This window comes from Daldinia caldariorum (assembly GCF_022478825.1).
Source record: "Daldinia caldariorum strain CBS 122874 unplaced genomic scaffold F4812scaffold_19, whole genome shotgun sequence".
NCBI lineage: Eukaryota > Fungi > Ascomycota > Sordariomycetes > Xylariales > Hypoxylaceae > Daldinia > Daldinia caldariorum.
The window spans coordinates 274,326-289,793 of NW_025953055.1; the positions used below are offsets into that span (position 1 = coordinate 274,326).

The 15,468-nt window shown below is 48.0% G+C and overlaps 4 protein-coding genes across 4 annotated transcripts; 2 read left to right on the forward strand and 2 right to left on the reverse strand.

The window, feature by feature from the left end:
* Window positions 1-2,876: 2,876 nt before the first annotated feature.
* F4812DRAFT_158233 (DNA primase, large subunit) lies at window positions 2,877-4,767 on the reverse strand. Its single transcript, XM_047929787.1, has 4 exons — window positions 4,490-4,767; window positions 3,870-4,405; window positions 3,206-3,813; window positions 2,877-3,144 (listed from the first exon to the last, which is right to left on the reverse strand). Exons 1-4 carry the CDS (start codon window positions 4,677-4,679, stop codon window positions 2,970-2,972), a joined length of 1,509 nt encoding a protein of 502 aa, XP_047786844.1. The 5' UTR covers window positions 4,680-4,767; the 3' UTR covers window positions 2,877-2,969.
* A 1,247-nt stretch (window positions 4,768-6,014) lies between these two features.
* Window positions 6,015-8,009, forward strand: F4812DRAFT_467109 (Clr5 domain-containing protein; the record flags this gene model as incomplete). The annotated part of the gene is made up of 3 exons (XM_047938608.1): window positions 6,015-6,157; window positions 6,215-6,794; window positions 6,912-8,009. The coding sequence occupies 3 exons, from the start codon at window positions 6,015-6,017 to the stop codon at window positions 7,719-7,721; spliced, it is 1,533 nt and encodes a 510-aa protein (XP_047786845.1). The 3' UTR covers window positions 7,722-8,009.
* Window positions 8,010-8,399: 390 nt separating this feature from the next.
* Window positions 8,400-10,048, forward strand: F4812DRAFT_467115 (uncharacterized protein; the record flags this gene model as incomplete). Its single annotated transcript, XM_047938609.1, has 2 exons — window positions 8,400-8,865; window positions 8,943-10,048. 2 exons carry the CDS (start codon window positions 8,400-8,402, stop codon window positions 9,422-9,424), a joined length of 948 nt encoding a protein of 315 aa, XP_047786846.1. The 3' UTR covers window positions 9,425-10,048.
* On the reverse strand, window positions 9,919-14,826 carry F4812DRAFT_462591 (ABC-2 type transporter-domain-containing protein; the record flags this gene model as incomplete). Its single annotated transcript, XM_047938075.1, has 4 exons — window positions 9,919-10,094; window positions 10,175-10,532; window positions 10,598-13,747; window positions 13,816-14,826. 4 exons carry the CDS (start codon window positions 14,824-14,826, stop codon window positions 9,919-9,921), a joined length of 4,695 nt encoding a protein of 1,564 aa, XP_047786847.1.
* Window positions 14,827-15,468: the final 642 nt, after the last annotated feature.

The following is a 15,468-nucleotide window of genomic DNA, read 5'->3' on the forward strand; positions in this document are numbered from 1 at the left end:
TCCAGACGATTCCACCAACAAACCCTTGATAATAACATAACGTACGACTGATTATGTTATACCGGTTCTAGAATCTCGACCTAAGCAGAACAAAGGATCGACAAAGGGGATCGATGATTCCCGTTGCCCAGCCCTGTCCTAGTAGTGGTGGGTCTTTAGGGCGTTCCAGATTCAGTCTTCATCCACTGTTAGGTTCTTATTACCTACTATGGACGAAGTAGTGTACGCAGAATTATACGTTAGGTACGGATCCGTACACATATCCAAGTAAGTATTCTTAGCCGCATCTGACCGGGTAACACGATTGGATTTGCAATTTACGTACGGCGTACTACTCATCTCATCGAAAGCAAATCAAGATATTATCACACCGGTTAGACTACACTAGAAGCCCAAATACCTTAACCATTGAATATGGATATGGGTAGTATCACAATGTCGCAGAGCCGAGTAGCATGCTTTTTTCTTCTTCTCTAACCGAAAAATTTCTGCATCATTCTGTGCCATTGAGAAACCAACTTAAAAAAAAAATCTCCGGGAGCAATGCTACTGCATGGCTGTGAAGCTAATTGTGAGCTCGTGCTCCTCATTCTAAGCTTATGCTTTATTAGGACCCAACTACTAGACTATTCGTGCGAAATATTGGCAAAAAAGAAGAAACTATGAGATGTTGCTAGCCAAGAAAAGAAAACGATAGATCAAAAAACGTACTAGGTATGTTGTGGTGTTGGGTCCGGTGCCAATGATCGGGGTCGAAAAGGTCAATCCCATGTCCAAAACCTTTGCCCATCATATCGAAATCGGATTCTTTTGCATAAATCCTATCATCTCCCCGCTTCTTCCATTGTCTTAAGGGGCGATTGAGTGGTTCTTCTGCTCTAGAGTAGTCTACTCTATATAATAGCGTATGCTATCTTATGTACTGTACCCATGAATCATCATCATAGGCTTTCCATTTTGGGGGTGCTTTTTCATCCCCTGTCGATCTTTTGTGCATCCCCCGCGACTCGAACACAAGCACAAGGACAAACTTAGCTGCTTAGCTACCTAGGTAGGTAGGTCCTCCCCATGCCTCGTTCCTCGCGCATAATTTCCCTTCTTCCTCCCCTTTCAAAGGTCGGTACCCGTTTCTGCGCGTTTCCGTTAATTGTCCGAGAGCAAAGATATGAGAATCTCAGTCAGCTCCCCGAGACAAAGCCAAAAAGCCAAAGCCGAATCAAAAAAAAAAAAGGATGGATTTCTAGGGCTTGGCTTAGTTTAAGGTCAGCCACACCGAGGTGTTCGCGATTTCGTAGCAAATGTGCAATACAAAACAACACAACACAATACAATGCAATACAACATTGCTCTGTGGAGCTTGCCTTCAGCCTTTGTTGGCTTCACTGCTTCACCGCAGGTCAGACTTGGCCTGCTCAGCCATGGTTGCCGAGTGTTCCGCTTTTCCATCATGGGACACCGTCCGGGATGGCATTTCCCGAATAGGGAGCGGTTTTCTGCGGGTTCCTTCCTCGTTGCCCGTTTTCTGCGCTGACTGTGTGCGTGTCCGTATGTGTATGCTTGCGCCGTTGAGGCCGTGCGCGGGCAATTGGGCCATTCCATTAATGTATAATACTACTATACTACTACCTAGTAAGTAATAACCCATATCGTTCTACTACTTACTTGGCCGCGTATGGAACGCGCGTGATGTGTTAGACCGCTGTTTACGCTATGGATTCAGTTACCTGCTATCTAGTAAGCGTATTCCTAACTTACCTTATTATGTATTGTGGCGGAGAGGGGGAAGGATGCAATAATCCCAACCGGTCTGTAATTCTCGAGTAAGCCATTGGGAACTTACGAATCTCTTTCACTTTTGCGGGATGGCTATGCCGGGATAACGTTCCACCACCCTCGGGGGGCTCGGCCCAGCCTGTTGAAGTATATGGTATATATATAGGAGGGTAAGCTCCGTTGATGCCGTGTCCTTTCTTCCCGAATGCGCACGGGTGTCCACAGTTCCGTTCTATATCCACTACCCGGCTCATAGGGATGTTCGTTGTAATGATGACTGCAGTGAAACAACTTTTTTTTTTTAAAAAAAAAACAACGGGAAACGTGCATGAAGTAGTCACCCCTGATTTTTATATTTACCTACATGTTTTGTAGAGATCGTTTTTCTCAGCCCTGCGTCTAATCACGATACGGGTACGGAAACATAACATTTCTTGTAACTATATCATCTCGCAACTTAAACCTATCCACCACCACTACAGCTACAGCTCCAGCTACAACCACAGCCAGAGGGACACCACCGACGTCTTCGTGGGATGGCAAGGTTGCGTATCGACTTATCGGAAGGCGTACCTAGCGACCCTTCGCATGAATTCATTACACACAACTAGATTTTTAGTAGGATGGTCCTTGTTCTAGAGCCTCGTCTATCTACAACCGGGGAAAAGGTACCCAATGCCAACCCTGGATCCTGGTCGGAATTAGGGGTCTGCCACTTCATACCTAACTACCGGCGCCGCAACATGCACGCCCGACGTCTGTGCTTTTGTTGAGCGGGCTGCTGAGTTTTTCGTCCACATAGTACCTAGGTAGGTAATGTCAACAAGCGTTGAAGTCTTGATGTCGTGCAATTTGGATTGGCGTTTACTAGCTGTTGTGTGACATGTTAATGTCTTGAATCTCGTCAGGGCGTCGTTACTACATATATTGTTGTCTCCATTCATCAACAGGCATATGTATATCAGCCGGTGGCTTTCTGCTACGTAACAAACGTCGTGGAACATGATCATATAATGCCCTACTATCGAGAAAAAAAAGAAAAGAAAAGAAACTAAAAAAAAAAAAACTCCATGACGCCCCGTCCAAGTTGCTGGTGAACCGAAAAGTGGCCCTGAGGGAAATTCGTGAACCAATGCGTACGCTTCGTCCCCATCCAAATCATATTATGCTAGTACAATTATTCATGTACGTGCCGCCTAAAAGCCTTCCATCTTGACGTCGTCACCATTGTTAGACTTCCCCGGATTCTTTAACAAGTAGCTCCTCTCAAAATACTTGTTTGGATGAACAATCGTCTCGAGCTGGGCGGCGGTCATGATGCCCTCATCCTTGGCTTTCTTGAGTTCGTTCTTATGGACGTATTCGAATACCCTACACCAACTGGTTAGTCCGGAACAAATTGATGTCGCAGAATTATCTAAAAGCAACTTACCGATTGCAAGCCATATGGAACTTCTGGTTTTCTTTATCCTCTTTTACCCCTTGTAAGACTGAGCGATCCGAAATGCCCACTTGTTGCAACAAGGAGGTTAGATTCTCCAGGTTGAAATGTCGGTATGGGCACCCGTGGGCTTCACCCGGACCAGGTGGATGTTCCATAAGAATCTTCTGACACGAGAATGGTGAGGAACCACCCGCGCGCCTATTTGAATCTCCGCCGACGTCGCCGTACGCGTATTTTACGTTGTATTTATATTCCTTATTGAAAGTATCGTCCGTTATCTTGTGAAAAGAAGTACGCCAGAAGATCAGAGATTCTTCCAAGTTTAGGCCGATGCCCTTCAAGAAAAGAGTATATTGAAGACGACCGTAATGCTTCAAATGCGCGTCCCGACGCAGCGATCGGTGAAGATGTTGCATACACAGAGGGAAATGTGATGATAAATTGTCGATGTTCCTCGCTGTGATCTCGGCACCGGTAAGGGCAGCACCGCCGCTGATATAACCTGCGTCGGGGGTGACGAAGTTCTTTGAGAGGTGGTCCAGGATCGGTGTAAGCCGATCATCTTCGTCGAGCCGCGGTAATGCACGCGCCGTGAGCTGTAAAATGTCAGATTGATCTGGATTTCAATTATTTGTACGGGAGAGGGACTTACTTCTAACGCTCGATCTAGTCTCTTCGTGAACTCGGCAGTGACCATACTTGGCAGCTCTTTTGAAGGTACGTAGGCTTTGCCAGCTTTTAAGAATACTCTTCTAGCTTCGACCAAATCAGGTACGCGCTCCCAATCGACTTTGTACCAGTTAGTCTCTTCTTCTCCCTTTCTAGAGCCGGCAGTCGCCGTCAGCTCATAAAAGTACTTGTTTTTCTCATCTTCGGCCACGGGTTCCCAATCTAAATTTAGGCTCTGAATAAAAGCATTCCGCTCGCGTGCAGTTTCGTCGGCCAACCGCAGCCGAAAAAGTGTTGTCTCGACGCGGCTGAATCTTCGTCGTAGATCCTCAGTCGATGCGAATGCAAGTCTGAGAATAAAATGGCTGTAGTGGTCTTTTTGCCTCTCAGCGGAGAGCTTGGTGGAGGAAGACGAATTAGAATCGAGTGGTAGGTATTTCTCGAGCAGAGGCTTCATATGCGTAGCCGTCTCGGCGGGGGATTTACCGCGGAATGAACATGCTTCTAGTTCGGCGAGAACTGAAAGAGGTGGTCGTCAGTTACTGGACTTCACTACCTACTTTACTAGACTGTACTTGTATAGCAGGTAAACTTGATGCATACCCCGAAGCCTATCGATAGCCCATTGCTCGAATTGTTCCAAGGTAATATCTGCTGTTGGAGGAGTTTCGTAAAAGTTTAGACGATGAGGATATTCGGTTTCCTTGTAAGTAGGTTCTGCGAATTGCTTCTTTCGGTGGTCGACGACATTGCGCCTCTTGGGATCTATACGATTAATATCTTGCCTTAACATCGTTGATGCGTTTGCAAGATCTGTTTGGCAATACAATATGGGTATCGATTTTTATTTTTAATTAGTGAAAGTTCGTATAGAATATGGAATACGGAATTGTGAAATACGGAATATGGAATTTTGGACGACGCGACTTTTCCCAAGTAAAACGCGTCTTAATGAGTGGAACGCGACTGTCAATTAAAAAAAAAAGAGCCAATCAAGTCACACGAAAAGTTAGAGCGAGTGTCTAGGTACCTAACGGATCCGTAGACCCTACTAAGTACAAAGCTTACTAAGGTACCAGGGTCCTGGGTAGGTACAAACGGATACGTACTTCCAGTATACTTCCAGTACTTAAAGAGGTACAATAGGGACAGACTTACCACTTCTAGGTAACTCCAGCTGTAACCCCCCGACCCCCCCGGGACTTTACCCCACCTCTTTTTTTTGTCCTTAACATTTTTCACCTTCCCTTTCACTTTCACATCGCACGAAACCTGATATCACTTGATTTACAGGTCGTATACGCATATATTTAAGACTTAGCCACATCCATAGGATCCGATTTAAACCTCGTAGATCGACGAAAGTAGAAAGGCTGCAAATCATTCAGCTAAAATAAAAAGATTCGCCAACAGACAATTTGTGTGGATGTCTTAGTTGGCACGATGCTGCTGGATACCCATTAATACGAATACCGTATTGGCATATACTTGCTAGACCAGCGACATGATCGCCACTCATCATCAAAAAGCAGCAAGCAGCAGCGAGCGGTAACAAGCTTGTGAAGACACATAATGCCTTTTCAGGGGTTCATAATTGCCGAAATTGGGTTGGGGGAGGGGGAGAGGGAGAAAAGAGATTCACCACATGTGCCACTTGTCAGAAAAGTATCGTGGTTCTCTAGGAATAGGTAGCAGGAATGGCAGGAAGAGCGTAAGAGGTGTGCCTCAGATCTCCGAAGCCTCCAAGCATCCAATGGAGATATTAGTTCTCCCGAACCCTAGCTCCTTTTTCAGCTGCCTTCGAACTCCCACTGACCTTCTTTCAGCCCAGATGGTTCCTCTACAGAGGCTCTTGCAGGTAACTTTTACCATTATTGGCCAAACCCCTGCGTTCTTAACCAATCAGCGTCCACACGAAATGTGACCTGATCCCGCCTTATGGATGTACTCGTACCGTCTGCTGCTGATACCCTTAGGTTTCTAACTGACCTAAGCCTCGCTTTACTATCCGATGTGCAGTATAAGAATCGGCGGGAAAACTATGGATAGTTTTTACGTCGGAGGCCTCTGGATTTTTATTCACTCTCATTCGACCTTACGTAACGGTACCTACCTGTCACCATGAAAGATGGATACGCCAGACTCTCACCATACTACAACTCAGGATTGGGCTCGATTGCGAGATGTTATCACGAGATTGTACCTTGACGAAGATAAAACCCTCGACGAGGTGAAGTCGTATATGGAGGAGCATCATGGGTTCTATTCCACGTATGGACTTGCTTGATAGGGCCGGATGATTTGTGTACATAAGCTGACAATGGACAGTGTTTCTATGTATAAGAAGAAACTTGCAGCATGGGGTGCATTTAAAAACCTCCGATTTGACGAGGTTCTTCAGATCTTGTATTTGAAGAAGCATCGTGATAGGACCCAGAAACCATCTACGTTTTATATCAGGAGCCGAGAGGTTGATAATGATAACCTTCAGGTATATCTGTCTCGAAATCCATCTGTCTTCGCAAAGCTCGACGCTGGAGCAACACCCAATCCAGAAGCGATTCGGGACGTAACTTGTCGTACCCCTCCTTTGGGTTCGTCTGCGCCAGCTAGTAAACGACTTTCGCCGTCACCTATGCGTTCAATTCCAGTAGAACGACGGCGTAGTCCAGTGCCCTCCTTTCCAGAGGACATGTTTCAGGCGCTACACGTTTACCTTGATCAATCTTTCGAGACCGGTCTTTGGTCTTGGTCAGATAGCTATTGTTGGAACACCCACGGGCGATCCGGGCCTTCAGGACTCTTAAGTGCACTACTCGACAGATGTATAACTATAAGCCTGTCAGTGTCTCGTCAGGCACAGCCAGGTACAGTTCGAAAAGCCCTTGATACGCCCTTTTCGATGCTGGTGAGAGTATTTAGAAATCCTCCACCAATTTTAATACCTAAAGTACTGGCGACTTCTGCCCATTTAAATCGAATTGGGTGCGGAGAGGTACGCGCTTTACTGCTTCAATTCTGTCAGGATCTTAGTATGGCAACTTATGGTCAGAAAAGTCCGCTTACGAGGTTCTGGAAAAGTTTCGTATCAATCCCTTACGTTGAACAGCGGAATGCTACGGAGCGTGTCTTGGCACTCTGTGTATCAGAGTATAGTACACGGCTAGGACCGACTCACCCGTTGACTATCGAGACGTATCTCAAATACTTCGACGCTGTCGAAAGGGAGAAGGACCCTAGGGTTCAATTACAAAGTCTCCAATACCACTTGTCTAAGATACGCGGCAACTTTGCTGACCGACCCCTACTCGGTTTGCTCAAGCTGGAACATGCATTAGCGACTTGCAAGTTGAACTTGGATCAAGGATACCTGGATAAAGCGGAAGAAGCTTTGTCCCGTCTAGGTCCCAACTCGCTTGTTGCTAGAGATGAATCGTTTCGTTGCCTCTGGCTTGGGTATATTAAATGCATTAGGGGGGATTTTCAAGGGGCCGAATTTCTTTACAAACACTCGGTGTTTGCAGCAAGGCTTACCGGATCTCGAGAGTGCATCCTTGAGTCTCTTTTCCAACTCGAGACCTTCTTATTACATACGAAGCAACCATTTGACGCGGAGAAAATCCGCGCAGAGCGATTCCGAATGTTTCGCAAATTGGATTCCCTTGTCTGGGCTGACCAGAGCGAACCGCATCTTACAAACCTTACAAACAACACTACCAGCCCTATGATCTCAATCATACATATCGGCTCCACTAAGAGTAATACCAAATGGAGGCCTTCTGCCTTTAATGAGGTAACTGAATATGTCCGTGCATCAAACTCCCCACCATCATAAGCATTGGTAATTGGCATTCGAGAACATTTTAATTATGAGATGGCGTTTGTAGCATAAGAGCCTTCAAGGTTGTTAATGAGCGCAGAAACAGATGGCAAGGACGATATTCATTGCTTTGGAATACCTAAATTGTAATAAAATGACACACCATGGTGATTTCAGTCGCCTCTTACTTTATGCTACATAATATGCCCAATCCGTTATGTCTGAAATATCTACCTAACCTAACCTAATGTATCTCCTAGCACACTTGGTTCATTAACCATTCTACTGTTTACCTAGTTAGTACCTCTTATAGGTTATTATTATTTGTATTGATTGAGAGTATATTGGAGATTATTCATCTGTTTACCCCTTATAATAGCACAAGGTCTTTCCAATATTATCCAGCTTCCTAGCCCCTGGGTAACACTTATGCTGAATAGTACAGATTTCATCGTATAAATAATTAACATAAGCAAGCCCCATCCCGCCACATTAAACGCACCGTTACCCGCTACGATTTTCGCTCCTGACTTCTGGGTGTCCACGAACTTGTATTGATCTATCTAGTCAGTGATGTCTTTCAGAAAATATTCCATCACAAGATTCTGGAGTATGAGGAGTTCTGCCTCCCAACTTCCGGATACTTGCGAAAATCCGTCCAATCTGTCCGAACATACTCAAGCTAAAGACGCCATGTCGTCTTTTGTTTCTCTTGACCTTTTAAATGATGGTGTCTCGGATTTAAACAGGAAGATCAATGATACATTACAGAACCTCGTCAACAACGTGGAATCTCCCGAATCTGCGGCAGGGATAATCCATGGGGTCATTGTTGACGACTGTCGCGATGCTCATGCCGCCTATCTTGCGCTACCCAACCCGACATTAGAACAGATAACATCTGGTGCCGTCCGTACCCCTAACCCCAGGGGATGGATGGAATACCTATGGGATTGCGTGGGAAGAGCTGCCATGAAAGTTCCCGCCGACCATGGTGGCCAAGAAAGGCTTATAGGTCTCCTCCAGGAACTCCAGAAATTGCCCAAGGACCCTGTCCCGGAGTTTAGCGACGGGCAGATGCGGGAGAAAGTGCTCTGGAATATTACGAAAGACACCGGATATGAGGGTTTCCCCCAATGGCTTTGCGACCTTGACCAAGGTACTTCCTCTAGAGTTTTCCCAGCCCTGGTAGTTACTGTGGCTCGTATATATCTAACTAACCTACCTACAACCTAGGAAATTTCAGCGGCCCACGTCAATTAGAGGAGGACCCTAACGCTGCTACCGCCTACGTCAACTTCTCTGCCTTTCTAGCACGCCTGCTGGCATCTGGCATAGCGGACACTAACACGTTGAGCGCGCTGCGACGACCATCGCCGTTCGCGACAAGCCACCAGGACCGCATCTTGCTGGACTTGTCCCTGCACGAACCTTACGCCGCAGCAGCTGCCCAGTGGATCATCTACGCCGGCGACACGCTTTTCGAGCTATCCGAGAAGCGCGTACTCGTCGAGGTCGGCGGCTTGAGGTATAGCCGTGCGTTGTGGCAGGCGTGGGGCGTCAAGTTCAAAGCTCTCGCGGAGAGCGACCAGGCCAGCGCCGAGGTTCGAGAGTTCTCGAGACAAGCGCTGGATAAGATGGACCAGTGCAAGAAGGACGGTATTAACCCTACGAAGAGCGTGATTGAGAAGTTTGGTTACCTACATCCAGAAAACTGATTTACGGGGACTGCATTACCGGCGTATTTTGACTACCAACCCAAATCTGTTTCTTATTACTTTAGAATTAATCAGTTATAATAGAGCTTGGCGCTTATTATTCTTCATTCTATATAATCTACCCTGTGACGGGGGTGAAATCTAGTCTATATCTCATATTAATATCAAGTCATTTATATAAGTCTTCTTCCCTAGTTCCTTCACCTTGAAAAATAAAATAAAATATCGTATGGTATCGCCAGAATTCGCATGTGTTGGTTAGTTAGTAGGCGCATTACGGTACTAGCAGATTATCACTTCCTCCACCTTGTCAGACTGGGGGAGATGATAATTACCCCTTTTGCCCCTATTCTGCCCCACTTTTCGCGCGTTCCCCCATGAAGAAAAAAAATTATGAAGCCACTTTGGGGATTAATAGAACTTTCAAAAATCAGTATCTCCTCGCTGGGCTCTCGTAAAGGAGTGTGTGTGACTAGGCCGATTTGGTACAGTCCTTACTCGCCCCTCCTGCTGGATCTCTTGAATTGTCGCTTCAACGCACCGGCAAGCTTTCCTAGACCGCCGAACACATAACCAAACCCGAAGCTCCAATTGCGAATGCGTACTGTGTAGATGAAGAAGTACACAAGCGCCCAATTAGAAATGCAGAAAGCCAAAAAGATGCCAAAGTCTGATATTATGTTAGCATGCACTTTAGATACCATAGGTTTAAGTACCTAAACTAGGTATGCGCATTGGATTGGAACATACCTCGCCATTTATCGTCCGCATTGACGTTCAAGGTAGTAAGATACTGATTGCCGACTGTATAAGGGCAGTACTGGCACCCAGATGTGGCTTCGGGATTAAGCAGGTACCCTCCAGCAGATTGTGCAAACTCGCCGGCATAAGACTGACAAGTTTGGTTGGGAGGGGCGTCGAATTGAGCGGTTTCAGACGGGTCGCATCGAACGGGAACCCCATCAAGCGTCGCGGCTAACATGCCGCCGATCCAATATGTGGCGGGGTTGACCCAATACATCCAATACCTCCAGAACACTGGGAGCGCCGAGTAGGACCGCACTACACCGTTGAACAGACCGAACATGACGAAGAAGAATGGCAACACCTGCGCACAGTACGTTAATAACAAAAAGAGCATCAAGGTATTAATGACAGGGAGTTAATACTCACGTTGTCAATAACTCTTAGGCTGGGGGCGAATGCGCAGATCCACTGGCCCCAACTGGTCATGAATAGGAAGATAAGCACCGTCATTATGAAAGAGTATCCGGCAGCCAAACTGTCGCCGGGAAGACCGCTAGGCCAACACCACAAGGCCCAATATATGATACCCGACACTATGGCGGCGGGGATTTCGGCGACTATATTGGCGGTGCAGAACGCCACCCAGCCGTAGATGCGAGAGGGGTACTCGCGGGCTTGCCACAAGCTCATATTTTGGTCGAACCTAGGCACGACGGCGTTCACGATGGTGGCGGGGATGATGATGATCAGGAACACCGTGAACATGCGGTTCTGCATGTCTTGGACGCTGTTCCCGAGCTTCCAGAAGGTGAACCCGTTGAAGATCCCGATGAGCACCGCTACGAAGAGTCTTCCGTACAGGTAGGACGACTTGCGCCAGTACTGCCTGAACATTCGCTTCGTCAGTTCGACCGTCTGCAGCCAAGCCGGCGCGGCAAACTCCCTTTGCCGCTCGCTTTTCGAGACCTTGTCACCGTGCGACGCCGCGCCGCGGACTCTCTTGAGGCCGTCAATCTCCTCGATGACCCTTTGCGCCTGCTCGCTGTTCCTCCATTCCTCGTTCCAGTCGACCTTGGTGCCGTCGGGTCGCCTGTGAGGCCGCGCCGCGGTTTCGAGGATGAACTCGGCGACGTTCTTCTCCGGAGGACATGTGGCTCCCCTCTGGGCAAAATAGTCTATTACATCCTTGCCATTCTCGCCGATGGGGCCGAAGTAAAACGTGTTCCCGCCGGGATTGAGAGCGAGCACCATGTCGAATTGTTGGATGAGGACGGAGCTTGGCTGGTGGATAGTGCAGACGATGGCTTGGCCGGCGGCACAGAGCTTCTTCAGGAAGGTGACGATAGAATAGGCCGACTGAGAATCGAGACCCGACGTTGGCTCGTCTAAGAATAGAAGCAATGACGGTTTGGCGGCGAGTTCTACGCCAATAGTCGTTCGTTTACGTAGCTCGATGCCCAAGGAGCTGATGATAGCATCCTGGAGGTCGTTAAGCTCGAGCAAGTCAATAATCTTGTCCACATATGCGAGCTTCTCGGCTCGAGGAACGGTCGCTTCTTGTCGTAAGAGGGCAGAGAATTCAATGGCTTCGCGAATCGTTTGCGTGTCGTCGTGGAGATCATCCTGGAGGCAGAAACCCGTATTCCGCTGAAACTCGGGCCCCAGAGCTTTCCCGTCAATGAACATCTCGCCTGTAACAACGCCAGTCCGCTGTCGCTGCGCTAGGGTATTTAACAACGTCGACTTGCCGGCCCCGGAGGCACCCATAAGTGCAACCATAATACCAGGTTTCGCGTACCCATTAACTTTATTTAAAAGCTTACGCTCGCCACCGAGGTAAGGCACGGTGTACTCGAGGTCTCGCCATGTGAAAATAGATTCGCCCTTGGTAAGTTGTTCCAAAGCCTCGCTCTGTTCCTCGCTCGTAGTTTGTGCGTTGTCGACCCTAGTTGCGGACGAGCGGTTGCTGTCGGCCCTTTGATTTTCCACATCGTATGGCGTGGCGGATTTCTGTGCGCGCTTCTTTGCTCTTCGACTCTTCTTGAAGATGAGCGCGCCGCCATCGTCGGATGAAAAATCGAACGTCTCCGTTATCACAACTGTGATGAGGAGGTAAACAATTCCAAAAGCGACCACCACGCCGAAGTTTCGCCATAGGTTAGAACGGCTGTAGTCAAAGGCCGTCTGCAAGTAGTCATTCCCAGCAACGACTCTCGAGTTTGGTTGGGAGCCAGTGAAAGCGCATCCTTGATACTCTGGGAGGATGTTAGGGCCTTGAGGGACAAGGTGTTCAGGAGCACAATCCATTAGTTGGTCAGAGAGCTCATTTGTCAAGACTGCCTCGAAGCTATACGATAGAGGATTGATCCAATACAGCCATCCGAACCAGATGTACTTGTGCAGAAGCTGAGTTTTTGGAATGGTGTAGCCCGTAAATATAGCTAGGAGGTTGAGAGCAAGGGTGGAGAAGCGCACAGCTGTATCTATTTCCCGCGATAAGCTGGCGAACATACGGTAGAGGGCCGTGATCATGATCGTCGTGGTAAAGACAAACAGCATGTAGATCCAAAACTTGCTCACATCGACATCCAAGTTGGTCATAAAATACATGGTTGTCCCAAAAATACACACCTGAAGGAAGATCAACGGAAAGTCCAGAATAACACGGGCGAGCGATACAGCAGATGGACGGTAGAAGGCGTAATCCTTGTGGCGAGCGACGATTGCTCGTCCGCTAACGGCTTTACCGAGCTCGGAAAGCTGAAGCCAGCCGAGGAAGATGACGGAAAAGAACAAGGCACCACCGCGCGTGAAGGCCCCGGCGGTTGAGAATGGCTCCTTATAGTAGAGGGAGCCGACTATGAGGCCGCTAGCGATAGTAATGAAGAATTTCGTCCCGAGAGTCAACTTATCCCCGATCAAGAGCCAGAATTCTCGCTGGGTACATGCCCACACCTGGCGAGTAAACGAAACGGTATAAGGAGACTTCTTGCTAACATGCTTCGACTTGGACTCTTGCACCGCGCCCTCGAACTTCTTTGCATCCGCGTAATCCGTGCGTTGGAGATGCTCTTCGTAGTCTTGGACGTCTTGTAGCAGCTTCTGGTAGTTCGGCGAGTTGCGGAAGGCCGTTTCCAGTTCTTCGGCCGTTTTCGGTGCTCGGTCCTCGAACCCGGGCCTGAAGCGCCTCTCTTTAGGGTCGGTGACCGCGGTTAGGAAATCAGCCGTGGTCTGCCTCTCGGGACATTCGAACCCAAGGTCTATGAAATATTGCTTCGCATCCTTGGCCGGACCCGAAAATATTTGTCGGCCTTGGTCGATGACCAGAACCTTATCCACGAGCTCGTAAATACCTTCACCGGCTTGATACAGTGTTACGAGCGTTGTTCGGTTGCTGATGTCGGTCATAATCCTCAGCGACTTCGCGTAGTCGAGAGCCGTTGAGGCATCTAACCCTCGAGTCGAATTGTCCCAGGCCATCACGGTGGACTTCGATGCTAATGTCTCGGCAATAGATACTCGCTTACGCTCGCCGCCGGACACACCTCGAGTATAATCGTCACCGACGAGCGTATACTTGATACAAATATGTTAGTTGAAGAGTTGGGGGATATCCCAAACATTCATGATTGATTACCACGCACCTTTGTATGACTGATCCCAAACATTTTTAACAGAGCATCAGCGATGATAGGTATTTCTGCCTTAGCACCCTTCTTCGTCTTGTTCATAAGCGCAAACGTAAAAGTTTGCCAGACATTTAGCGAAGCAAAGTGAACGTCGTCCTCGGGGTTGTAGTTCACTTCGCCTCGATACATCTGCTTCTGCTTCTTTGCCGGAATGCCGCCGTATGAAATGTCGCCCTCGACAGCAGCAAACGACTCAACGTTATTGCTTACAGCTTTGAGAAATGTGCTGCATCCGGAGCCAGGGCGACCCAGAACAAGCATCATCTCTCCGTCACGCACACATCCCGTAAAGTCGCTGATCAAGGTTCGCATCGGCTGCTTCCTGCCTAATCGAAGGATGGGAAAGATCCGGGAGACAATGTGGTATAAGTCAGGTCCGAAAGTTCCAAGTATGGCGTCCGGGAGTGTACGAACGAAAGAAGAGGTACTCTCCACACCCTTAACCGTGAGATTCTTATATATGACACCAACTCGCTTCGCAGAACCGTCTTCGGTACGTTTTTCGAAGTGGCCATCGCGCATAAATCGTCCCAGCTCGAATTCTGTCTCTCCCGTTACGAACTTATCCTTATCCTCAAGTTCGTCGCCTTGAGCTTGTGCTGAACCGTGCCTTGAAAGCACATCAGCTGTTTCGCTCCGATGACTGCCGGCTCTGGTTAAATCGAAATGTCTGCTGGCTTGCGACTCTTTTGTTCTTGTGCTTTGTAGCCGTGAGAGGTTGTGCCTCAGTGCCTCTAACTCATCCAACGCTTCCTGTTCATCAAATCGACCAACGTCTCTTTCGCCCCAGGTACCTTCTCCATTGCCGGCCGAGTCAGGATCATCATGCGCATCGTGGCTCTCTAAGTCCTGTGCAACTTCGGTTGATCTTCTCCTGTCCAGATGGGTATCTTCGTGGTGCCATATGTTCACTGGCGTTCCCAGCTCCCTACGCCGAGTGGCATCACCCAAACCACTAGACCACATGGTCGCGGCTACAAGCTAGGCACTTGTATTGGTCTCGTGGGTAGGATTCGACGGACAAGGCGCCGCTTACTGGCTGGGGGATCTTGGAATCGCCTAAGCAAACGACGAAACACGATACGCGACTCTTTACCGAAACCTAAATCTTTCGGGGCAGATATGAGCGCCTTATATAAAGTTTAAGAATTGCTAAAAAGAGTCTAGATCTTAAAATTTACTGAGGATCCCACTGTTTTCGCTGGAGACCTTGACAAATGGTGATGTTCAAGTAGTTTTAGCGCCCGTTCGGATGGGACCCCTTACAAGAAGATGATTGATTGTTAACCAAGGGACTAAGGTTAAAAGCCAACCCGATGGAGGAGTCAGATGAAGTATATCAAGACCGGCCCACCGGCCTTGATTGCCAATCAGCCATGGTGTTGGATATAATACGGTTGTTATGCCGACCGGATTCCCTGATTTATACTAATCTCGAGTTCCACTACGGCATGTGTCAACTTTCCGGACCTGTCATCACTGAGAACAGACTGCTAGCATATACATTGTATTTACACTCGTCCGGCATTGATAGGCCAGTCATTGATAACTGATACAGCCGAATGCGTTTGCGGTGATCGAAAAGCAAGCCCCCCCTGACATTTCATC

Excerpts from the sequence above, each read along its gene's own strand:
- F4812DRAFT_158233 (XM_047929787.1), bottom strand. The coding sequence starts at position 4,679 with ATGTTAAGGCAAGATATTAATCGTATAGATCCCAAGAGGCGCAATGTC. Across the intron at positions 4,406-4,489 it reads GGCTATCGATAGGCTTCGGG|TTCTCGCCGAACTAGAAGCA; the intron begins GTATGCATCAAG and ends CACCTCTTTCAG. Across the intron at positions 3,145-3,205 it reads TTCCATATGGCTTGCAATCG|GGTATTCGAATACGTCCATA; the intron begins GTAAGTTGCTTT and ends CAGTTGGTGTAG.